This window comes from Strongylocentrotus purpuratus, unplaced genomic scaffold (assembly GCF_000002235.5).
Source record: "Strongylocentrotus purpuratus isolate Spur 01 unplaced genomic scaffold, Spur_5.0 spur5_scaffold_2, whole genome shotgun sequence".
Classification (NCBI taxonomy): domain Eukaryota; kingdom Metazoa; phylum Echinodermata; class Echinoidea; order Camarodonta; family Strongylocentrotidae; genus Strongylocentrotus; species Strongylocentrotus purpuratus.
The window spans coordinates 18,312,932-18,325,028 of record NW_022145605.1 but is presented as its reverse complement, the minus strand read 5'-3'; the positions used below and the strand labels follow the sequence as shown (position 1 = coordinate 18,325,028).

Here is a 12,097-nt window from a genome sequence, read left to right as displayed (position 1 = left end):
GAAAAATAATTTGTGAGCGTTATCATTGTTATTATGCAAGTGTGAAAGAACATCAGATAAAACATGTTCCCTGAAAAGCATGGCTCTTCAAATGCCTTTATATTCTAAATATGGCATGTAACATCGCAAAAATCGGGACGGATTTTTACGCCACGTGTTCGTGTAGTCCCATATAAACCTTTCTGTGTACAGTGCTTGTAACTTTACCAAAACCTGGCCAGATTTCTTATAATTTGATGATTCCAAAACCCTGCAATACACACGAATACATATACTAGATGATCAAACTTTTTTGGTCGATTCCATGCACACCGTTTCTTCCGCAATGCAATCGCATGATCAGAATTCAACTTCATCAGGCTACGACGCCGAAAGTGATGATGAATAAGATGATGAATAAGATGATGATGAAGATGATGTTGAAAATGATGATGATAATGATAACGAGGATGAAAATGATAATGATAATGATGATGATGATAATAACGATGATGATGTTGGTGGTAATAAAAAAGAATACTGAGGATGACGTTGATTATATAAAATTTGCATGGCCGGAGCAAAATGTCTCCGAGGATGTCAATTTTTTTTATTTTTTGTTGTTGAAGATTTAGGGCCGATAAGGGCGGGGGGGGGGGTTGTCCCCCCGGATGTGCCATTTGTGTTGTTCACTGCATTGGGGAATTCATGGAACGTCAGATGTTAAAATCAATCAACCTTACGTACTTTGAAATCGAAATTAGGCTGTATTTTCATACCATTATGTACCTTAATTCATATTGAATTTGATTAAAATCCGTCAAACATTACCAAAGATATCGAACGGTAACCAAATTTTCGAATATTAAGCTTTTTTCGCATATTTTATGATACATAAAAATTATGTAGCCTATACGCTTTCTCCAGTCCTTTTTTGTTTTGGTCATCACCCCGCGCCCTCGTACGTCTAGTTCTCTCTCTCTTCCATTTTCTTGACGTGAATTTATTGGGTTGCTATTACGTACGTGATACATATACACGGGACATACTCAAAACGTAGTTCTAATTTTAAAAATAATCATATTCTGTAACGGATTTAACGTTTTAATTAAAATTAAATCATAATTTAATTATAATTAGTTATATTATATACCTACACAATAATTTTGTGTATTTTTTAAAGCCAATTTACATAGGCCTACATGGTATTAGACCAGTTTTGGGTAAATGCCCCCTTCTCAAAAAATGAAATGGAAGCTCTTTACCAATCATGTGAAAGAATATCTTTTGACTTATACGTGATGATACAAATTTTCCCGGGAAACCACCTACTAATTGATATATTTTGGTAAATTATTATATCTATCTAGTCCGGATAGATATAATAATTTATCGCGTAGTCCCATATACATCTTTCTGTGTACAGCGCTGAACTTTACTAAGACTGATTTCATATCCAATTTTTTTTTCATTTTGATGATTCTAGAACCTTGCAGTACACACCAATATTTTATGCCAGATGATCAACCTTTTCTGATCGATTCCACAACGTTTCTTTCACAATCCAATCGCATGACCATGCAGAACTAATCTTTACCTTTAATATCCCCGATAATTTGAAGTCCTTTTATGATAATTCTGTAGAATAGTGATTATACAGTGTAGATCTGCAAGTGCGTTTTTTATTTGTACGTACAGCACGCCTCTTTGTATGCCTATTAAGTGCCTATATAATTATCTAAGGGAGACCATTACGTAATGTTACACAATGTTGTTGCACAGTCATCTTTGAGACTCTATCTGAACACGCGATCATTATAGGGAACAGAAACTTCCAGGTAATACCTACTTTACCCAGTTCTCTGTCGTTGAATTGCTGTATTTTTTTTTAGCATGGTGATGATAGCTCCATATCCTGGATCATGTCCGATTATAATAATGTTTCGATCCTTATTCCTGTGTCTGAAATATTGATGGTGATTGATGATGATGAGAAAATAGCCGCCATCGAGAGTATATATATATAGACATAGTGTATCCAGCAATTACGTACGACTAGCTCAAGCAAATTCAAAGGCTCATATAGCCAGGTTCCAATAATATCATGCACATGCGATCGACCATCATGATTTTATCTGCATTAATTGCTTTCATAATTTAACCGAACTGCATATGGCCGCATGACGTCTCATTTTCTGAGTATTATATAATGGCGACAACGGCGCCTCTGATATGGACGAGAAAACACATACACACTCAACTCACAACAGTATGTATATATCTGCTGCTGCTGTGTATAAAGCTGAAGGAAACTGCAATATATTATCAGTACGTACCTCAGGTGCTTTCTTTTCATGACAAACTGGATGCGTCATTTTTGTTTGACTATAAGAAGTTGTGTGGTCCGATCAACTAAAGCGATTCATATAACCTCTAGTATGCTGATATAAGTAAGACTGATATAGGGCCTATGCATGGTCGTCTTGTGAATAATATCTTGGCACGACTCGGGTTCACTTGTTTATACATCTGTTATTGAGATCTGAAACCTTGAACATGAGCGAAGAGGAAGCGTCAAGGAAATGGTACTCGGTCCGGAAGGTCGATTTCAAGTTGACTTGTGATTGCCTGGACGATGTGTTGAGACAGCATGTAAGTATACATAATTGTATAGTATTATCATGTAAACTGAGTCCATTGTATATCATCGGTCTCTACCCGAGTGTCGTAATTGGATTGAACCCCGAATGGCCGATGCTCATATAGAGAAAGAGCAATAGGTTATTCCTAGCTGCTGATGTGCATGCTTCGAAACTATAAAGAGACTTCTTTGAATAATATAGTTTCACAATTCTTGTCAGCTACTGTGCGATATTGTGGTACACAGTCACAAATCCAGATAGTACAGAGAATTATTGTACTCCGGGTATAAAAGTAACACCTTAATTGCTGGGGGTGGGGGGGGGGGTAGTGCGAAGGACAATTAATTATTCTTTCAGTAAGAAGTTGACTACCAAACGTAGATATGCATATTATCATTCCGTTACTCATGCAGTGTCTCGTATATGTACGTACATGATTATACATATAATATTCGTGATGTAAAAAAGCGCATGGTATCTTTTTACAGTTGGTCGGTTCTTCGAAAAAATAATGAATGTTTACATGCAAGTTCGGAGTTAATTACTAAATAGCACTAATTAATATGAAATACAGAACAAGTTACCATATATATTCGTAGGTCGACCTGAAATTGTATGTTTAACTCTATTTGTAGTGATATCTTAATCCTAAAAAGGCCGGGCTATTTGAGGTCTTAGTACGGCCGGGGGGCATTATGGGCCCCCTTAAGATCTCGGCTGCAAAGCGGCCGATCGCCGCGAAAAATTGCACGCATGTCAAGTTAAGTGTATAGAATAATATGATCATTTCAATTTTTTTTTTAATTTACTCATTTGCATATTTATGGTAATTTATGCACATAAAGTCATAAAAATCACATTTTTACCCGTAAATCATATATTATTCATATTTACGCATTCTTTTTCACTACATATATTCATTAGACCATTCTGAATAATAATACGACAAAAAAATTTGGAAGAGCCAGCTTATTCCTTATGTTATCCCTTGTTTTGATAATTTCTTATGTATTTCATTGTTTTTTAACTTATGTATTTCATTGTTTTTGTTAGTTTATTTCATTTCTTACTACAATTCAACTATTTTGACTCCAAAAACAACCACCTAAACTTTTAACAATACCCAATAACCCATGTTTGATCTGTTTTTAGGAAAATGACTTTTCCATATGTTTTGTACACAAATCACGAAAATGAGCGATTTTCGGGCTGACATGCAAAGACAAAAGGTCACGTGACCTTGTAACCGTAAGTCCGATTTTCAAAAAAAATCTTTTAAAAGTTGCGCAAGACTCGAAAGAAAAAAGTCAGCTAGCGGCGGGGCGCCATTCATATGCGTTCCCGAGCAATCGGAAAAATCGTGGAGGGGGGGGGGGACCATAATGACCCCCGGCCTTATTAGGGTTAAGTTTTACGATTTCCTTCTTTGCTGTGAAGATTATACAGTATAATTCGAAGTTCACATTTATAGCTTTATAAATCAATGTATACTACAATGCGGGCATATCCATATAAATATATAGTGCTCAGTACTATTGTGCCTCGATGAATATTGCAACCTATTCAATTGAGTTATATAGGAAGAGATATATATGGACCTATAATTTGTAGTCTATATAAAATAATAATACTAATAATGATATCAATAATAATAAAAAATAACAATCATAATGAAAATGATGGCAACCACAGCAAAACTAATAATACTTTCGATGTTGATAATAATCATAAAATATACTATATTTCCCATTATGATAAAACGACTTTAATTTCCCAACTATAATACCTCCCCAATATCCTTACAGGCAAGACTTACATGTATATAGGCCCTACTACGTGACACAGGGGCGTACGCAGGATTTTTTCAAGGGGGGGTTTTGCTCCCGAAAATTTGAAAATCGCGCCGGCCGAAAAGTCGCTCAGTGGGGGGGGGGGGGGGGGGGGGGGGGGCGGTCACTTTTTTTTTTTTTTTTTGGAGTCCAAAAAAAATCGCAACGACTCAGCCAGCCGAAAAGTAGCTCAGGGGGGGGGGGGGGGGGGGGGGGGGGGGGGGGGTGGGGGGGGGGGGGGGGGTGGGGGGGGGGGGGGGGGGGGCAAGCGGACACTTTTTTTTTTTTTTTTTCGTCTCGAAATTTCAAAATTTGACATTTTCCTTCGTTGGGGGGGGGGGGGGGGGGGTAAGGTCACCTTTTTTAGTTAACCGTGGGTATAATTTTTTTTTTTTTAATTAAAAAAAAAAAAAAAAAAAAAAAACCCAAGGGGGGGGGGGGGGGTTGTTTTTTTTTTAGGGGGGTTTACACACATAAAAATTACAAAGGGGGGGGGGGGTTTTGAACCCCCAAACCCCCCCCCCCCCCCCCCCCCTGCCGTACGCCCCTGACGTGACATACCAAAATTTATTGTCCCCTTTTACTGACCTTGCCCACTTTTACCAGACTTAGCCCGGAAAATACGGCCCCATGGACAATTACCCCTGGCAGTTATTTCGGACAATTTTACTAAATTTTTACGTAACTTCTCATGTACTTTCTTAATTTCAATGTATTTACTTTGTTAGGCGCCTTGAGCATCTCTTGGGGTGGATATGTGCGCATTATAAATGTTGTTATTATTATTATTATAAGCTACTCCTCCAGCTCAGCTAAGAGTTTTATATGAATACTGTAAGCATGCGTGACCAAGAAAACTCGTATAAAGGGGTGGACGCGGTCCTCGTGCCGCATTAAGGTGTTCAAAAAACGTCCATTTGGGGCCAATTTTAAGAAAAAAGGGTTTCTTTTCTTCAAAATGGTTCATATCATGCTGTACACACCGGTAAACTCGTTTAGCGGTATTTTTCTAGCTCTCATGGTTAATTCGGTGGAAAAACCACGCGAAATCCCCATTGTGGATGTATTGTGGCATCGGAAGAAATCCTCGTTTAGGGGGTGTCTGGGAAACCTGTGGTCACGCATGCTTACAGTATTTCTACATGACTGTGACCCCTCGGGAGGCACGCAAACACCATCATATCCTGAAACCGAATCATGACATCTATAAATACAAAGAGTATCATGCACCCCGGACAACTGCCCCCAAAGAAAAGAAATGTCCTCAGGGCAACTAATTTACCCCTACAGCTAATCTTCACATTTAATCAAATTAATCTACAAAACCTGTAACCGTAACAGCCATATCAGCTTGGATAATTATCCCAAAGAAAATCTATCCCCGGACAACTATCTTAAAGGACAACTTCACTCTAGACAATTAACGCCGAAAACAGTATATATAATAGACAGTAATAACTTGGCAATTGTCGCAGGAGTAATTGGGGTAATAATCCTGTGATAATATTCCGGGGTAATTGCCTTACGGAGAGTTGTCCGAGATGGTTGCATATTAAATAGGCACTTTGGTAGCCTATAGTTAATTGTCAAAGGCCGGGTTGTTGTCCTTGAGGAAAAGTTTATTTGGGGTTGTTGTCTGAATAAATGTCAAGGGGCAATTGTCATCGTAGATAGTTTACGTTTGGGTAGTTGCCCGGATAGTTGTCGAGGGGTAATTGTCCTTGGGGCTAGTTGTCCGGCTAGTTGTCATTTGATGATTGTCGTTGGGAGAATTTTATCTTGAGATCGTTGTCCGAGACAGTTGTCCTACAAGGTAGTTGACTGAGTATTTGTGATGGGATAACTGTACTCGTTTTTTTTTTTGTCTGAGTACGTAGTAATCGTTCGGGGATTATAATCATGTGTACTTTCTCGTCCGGTTTCAGGACAAGTTGTAGTTCTTTTTATTAAGAAAATTATAACCATAAAACCAATTCTCCCTTCCCTCTCCCCCCCCCCCCCCCCCCCCCCCCATCCGTCTCTATCTCTATCAAACAGAAACGTGTGCCATTTATAGTCTACGCTACATATCGGTTAATTTTGGCTCTCTACTTCTTCGCCTTCCTGATCTTCTTTGGCGTAAGCAGTGCCGAGTTTCTAGGAGTCAAATTTCTCATCTACTTGACGGACTGGACTTACATAGTGGTCACACTCTATGCTATGGTTGCCTGTTTTAATACCCTCACAACCAAAAGCTGCTATTGCATTGGCGGCTGCATAGGAAAGGGTAAGAAGTTTAAAGGGACTTGGTAACATTGTAAAGATGAGAGAAAATGGTGCTAATATAGTGATTTCAATGCTAGATGTACAATTAAAGATAATCTGAAAGTTTGAGTGAAAACATACTATTATTAACGATAAAAATTGGGGAAAACTGATCTGATCGATACCTTAATTTTTCCAACTACATTTTTACAATTTAATTGCATTTTAGGTGAATGCAATGATCACAAAGCAATGTATTGGCTCTACATACCATTCCAGACATTTAGGTGTTGAAGGATTTTAAAAAGCCTGTCTTTTGTCTCATTTTCATGGAAAAACAGTTGGGAAAGTTCAAAAATGGTTGGGAGAATTTTGATAATCACTATTAGAGGGTGTTGCACAGTGACGCCTTCGTAGAAAATCATTAATATCTTTGTGGTTTGAGAATTTGTTCAAGGTTTTTTTGCATGTTAGAGGGTTAGAACAGTAGAAGGAAGATAACAAGTATCATTTCGTACAAAAATTACGCAATTTTTTAATCAACCTTCAACAATGTTACTGAGTAACTTTAATAAATGACACGATCGCAAAGACATTCGCAAAATCAACTCAAGGGCGATTTCAATACCCGGCCTCTTGTACAGCTTTTAGAAATCATTTTCGTTCTTCCGTAATACATGTACGTCATTTTGAATTAATGTTCGCACATTCCAATGTGTAATGCACAAGGTATATAACTGAACATTTCTTAGGTTGATTTTTCTCAAGTCTTTGCGATCAGGATTAATGTATACATATAAACATACATGTATTTATTTGGCAGATATATTATCCATACTTTTAAAAATACGACTGTGCCCAACGTGTGAGCAGTATTGTCTCCTTTAGTCTCCCTTCCAACTGCAGTATAAAATAAAGTGAAACTGGATAATATTTACAGGTATTATTCTTTTGTAAGGTTACTTTTATTATTTACCTAATAACTTTATTTGGGTACTTTATCGTCATTCATCACAGGTATTTTCCGGAAGCAGGTCCAGTGGTTCCTTCTCAACATATCCGCCGCGGTTTCCCTTATAGTCACCGTCGTATACTGGACCGCACTCCGCCCCTTGATGTCTGAGAAGCTCCCTGTATACCTCGATGTCACCATCCACCTCCTACCGGCTGTCATCTGTCTCGTTGACATTCTTCTCACCACCGTCATCGTCCGCTTCGTCCATGTCGTCTACCCGTTCGCCTACCTCTTCTTCTACCTGCTCTTCGCTGTGATCTACTGGGCGGCCGGTGGTACGGACCCCGCCGGGAATCCCTTCATATACCCCATCATCGACTTCGGGAACTATCCCGGGATCTCCGTCGCGTCGGTGATCGGCGTCTGTCTTGCGACGCTGATGGCCCAGGCGGCGTTGAAAGGTTTATACGCACTGCGTCATCGCTACATTGATGAAGTACGACCAGATGACGCGGTTTATTACAGCCATCAAGTTTTGGAAGTTGAACTGGAGAACCAAAGATGACCCTATACCAAGCTTGATGCTTAAAAAAGTGTTCTGTCTCTCTTTCTCTCTATAGCTATTTTAATTTCATATTGCTCCTTCCCTTGCTCCGTCTCTCTCTGTAACCCACCCCTCTCTCTCTCTCTCTCTCTCTCTCCCTCGTTCTGTCTCTGTCTCTGTCTCTCTCTCTCTCCTTAACCCACCCCTCTCTTTGTGTCTCTTTCCCTAACTCACCCTTCTCTTTCCATTGCTCTCTCTCTCTCTCTCTCTCTCTCTTGAGAGTAAATTTTACACTCTCGGGTATGATTTTCCTTCCTTGAAAAGTAGGTTTTGTTATTGAATTCAAAAGTCTTTCCAATTAAAGCTTGGTGCATCATACATGTACAACTCCAACTGCCATGCTACGTCAAATTTTCCAAGAAAATGGCTGCGCCCATGTCATGCCAAGGAATCTTTATTTATATCTCTTGTACACGTTCATAAGGTTTATTGTGCATCAAAAGGCATGAATTCATCTCGTTTTCGGAATACCTACACTTAGTCTTTGGGTTTAGTTCTCCTTTGAAGGGAAAACCTACCTTGATAGCAAACTACTGTAGAGGAAAGCAGAATGATTAAAGAAGACTGGTTAAAGTTTAAAATTTCCCACTTTACTACTTTTAGCTACTTGCCTGTCATTCCCCCATGACCCCCTTTTCTTATTTGTTATTGAGAGCTGATTTGATGAGATAACCACCCGTCAGTGACCTTGCAGTCAGCTATGAACGAAAGGTTACCATACATGTTTCGAAAGAGTGTATGATATTCTGAATCGTTTGGTATCATTTTTGTGTGGTATGTGTTAACGCTTGGATGAACAGGAGGCGTTAATTGTTTGCGAGAGTGCAAAAATCGACTTGCGCAAAATTATTAGAGTGAGAGGATGAATTGAATGTATCAAATGAGATGCATTGTTTATGCTTTTTCAGAAGTAAGTTCACACACACACACACACATATTGTGGCATATTATTAGTGAATTTCAATTCCATTTTGATAGTTAATGGGAAATTTGCGATTTTACAGAAATGTTCATTGGTTAATAAAGACTTGGCTGCGTGTGTTTTTGCATTGTGCGAGTGCGTGGAAGTGTGTCTGTGTATGTGACTGATGACTGAGTGAAAATGGAAGGAAAGCATGTGAAGGTAAAATAACAAAAAATGAGTGCTATAAGGCTATGAAATTAAACAAGTCTCCTGGCAATGATGGTCTTAGTTACAGTTGAATTTTATTTTACGTTTTGGTTAAGTATCGGAAATATTTCGGTAGATGCTTTAAATGAAGGTTATGTCATGGGGAGATTATCCAAAAACAAGGGGTTATTACTTTGATTGGGAAGGAAGGGAAAGACACAACAAAGTATATGCCGATTACATTATTATATGTTGTTTACAAAATGTTGTCAAAGGTGTTAGCTACAAGAATTAAGGGAGTACTTGAGGAAGTCATACACGTAGACCAGGTGGGCTTTATGAATAATCGTAATAGTGGAGAAGCGGTACGTTTAATTATTGATGATATGTTCTGTTTTTTTAATGAGGAGTCAGATGATAAAGCCTGTAGTTATTTGATTGCGGTTGATTTCGAAAAAGCATTCGATTCCGTATCTCATACTTTCCTCTTCGGAGTCTTAGAAATATTTGGGTTCGGTCCCTAATTTTGTACGTGGGTAAAAATTATTTACGGTAATATAAGTAGCTGTGTTATGATTGGGGGTTTTGCTACTGGTTATTTTGATATTAAGCGAGGGGTAAGACAAGGAGATCCACTCCCGCCCTATTTATTTATTCTCGCTATTGAAATATTGATAACAGTAGTGAGGAATGATGAGGTTATTAAAGGCGTTAATATTGGAGGAATTGAAGTCAAACAAGATTTATATGCATATGACATGACAATATTTGTTAGAAATAAAAAATCTGTAGAAAGAGTAAAGGAGATTTATACGTTATTTAAGAAAATAAGTGGTTTACGGGTTAATGCGGAAAAAACTAATATTATGAAATTGGGGAAAAGCAAAGACAAATCAGAAAAACCTCCCTTCGGAAATGTGGTTAAAGAAATTAAGATTTTGGGATTTTATTTTGCGTTAGACGTCAGAATAAGAGAGGAAATGAATTATAACGAGATTTTAAGCAGATTAAAAGCCTTCTCAGATGGTGGAAAGAGAGGGACTTTACGGTGTTTGGATTAAGAGATTAATATTGTATCAAGGTTATAATGAAGGAGGGTTACGAATGACCAATTTTGACTCGTTTGTAAAAACCCAACGGGTAATGTGGGTGAAAAAACTATTGTGCGGAGAAAAATCTATGAGATGGAAGCTATAATTTGATTTCTGCTTCAAGATGGTAGGGGAAAGATTTATTTTTAAAGTTCTATTTAGAAATGATCAAAGCATGGGAAGGATTAATGGGTTGTAGGAATTTTGAAGAAAGAATAATCCAATTATTTATTTCTTATTGAAAAAGTAAAAGATTTTTGATGAGGAGTTGTTTACACGCAATATAATTTCAATTCAAGATATTTTTGCTGAAAATGGCATGCGGGCAATATCTCATTTTCAACATTAAGGGTTAAAAGGAAACTCGAAATTTTTTATGTATGGAATATTGGGGAAGTTTTTTTGAGAAGCGGGAAAAAAGGAAAACTGGAGTTTAGTGGATGTAAAAGAGTATGAATGTAGTTTAACAATACTGTGAAGCTCCTCAGAGATGTATTATCGAGGAAGGTTTATGAATATTTTATAGAGAAGTTACACAATTTATTTGTCTTGAAGTTTCATGATGGACGGGAATTTTCAGATTTTTTCAAAGAGGTATGTAGGGAAATATTTAGTAGGCCTAGGAAAGTTACTCTTGTTAACAGACTAAGAGAAATTCAATATAAACTGCTTCATAGAGCGATATATACTAGAGAACATTTATTAAGATTCGGCTTTGTTGTAGATAACTTGTGCTCATTTTGTAAGCAAAAGATAGAAACATATTTACACTTGTTCTGGGAGTGTGTACATGTTCAAAGATTATGACAAAATGTTATAGCTAAGTTTGAGCTGAGGGAATTAAGATCTATCGACTGGATAAATATTCATTTAGGGTTGTCCGGTAATTCCCAACGAATAAAGATTGTTAATACAATTATTTTTGCAATGAAATATTGGATATATAGATGCAGGGGAAAGTCCGTAATATTGTCTTTGGGGGAGTTTCAAAAAGAAGTGTTGGAATTCAGGGAAGAAAAAAATATAAAGAATATTGCAGGGAGGGCAGGTAAATTGGCCTTACATTGACAGAAGTGCCAGGGAACAAGTAAAGTTTTCGTGAATTTTAACACTGGGCTATTGTGGCTATTGTAGCCTCGTTTAAATGATAAAAAAAGAAGTTTTAAATAGATTGTTTCTGTTTGTCTGTCGCTCCAATTTGGGGTATTCTGAGGCTAGGAACAGTGTGGTGGAAGTGTGGTCGGGTGGAAGTGTGGTCGGGTGGTGTGTATGTCGCATGGTTGGGAGGGGGGTAATAGTGTGTTTGGTTGGATGGGGTTATTTTTTTTATGTTACAATTGATTTCATTTTTGTTTTTATCAATTGTACAATCTATGTAACGAAAATGTTTTGAATTCATGTCAAAGAAAAACAACTGTATTTTTTTTCTAAGATGTATTTGTAATGTTTGGAATCAATGAAAAAAAGTATTGGAAAAAAGTAATTATGTGTGTGTTTTGATTTGTGTGCCCTAATTAATTTTGTTAGGGATGTTATTTGGATCTGCAAAGATCGAATTAATACCCGAATCCCAATTGTTTTATTCAAACAGCATACCTAGGCATCACTTTGGCACAAGTTGAATTTTGTACTCTTTATATTG

The 12,097-nt window shown here is 37.6% G+C and overlaps 1 protein-coding gene across 2 annotated transcripts; it reads left to right on the top strand.

Moving 5' to 3' along the window:
- The first annotated feature begins 1,667 nt into the window (after positions 1 to 1,667).
- LOC100892255 (protein rolling stone) lies at positions 1,668 to 10,397 on the top strand. 2 transcript variants are annotated; one of them, XM_030991879.1, is made up of 3 exons: positions 1,668 to 1,817; positions 6,488 to 6,716; positions 7,712 to 10,397. In XM_030991879.1, exons 2-3 carry the CDS (start codon positions 6,650 to 6,652, stop codon positions 8,212 to 8,214), a joined length of 570 nt encoding a protein of 189 aa, XP_030847739.1. In that variant the 5' UTR covers positions 1,668 to 1,817; positions 6,488 to 6,649; the 3' UTR covers positions 8,215 to 10,397. The 2 variants fall into 2 exon arrangements, with proteins under 2 accessions (XP_030847739.1, XP_003726784.1); XM_003726736.3 differs by lacking the exon at positions 1,668 to 1,817 and adding an exon at positions 1,824 to 2,631.
- Positions 10,398 to 12,097: the final 1,700 nt, after the last annotated feature.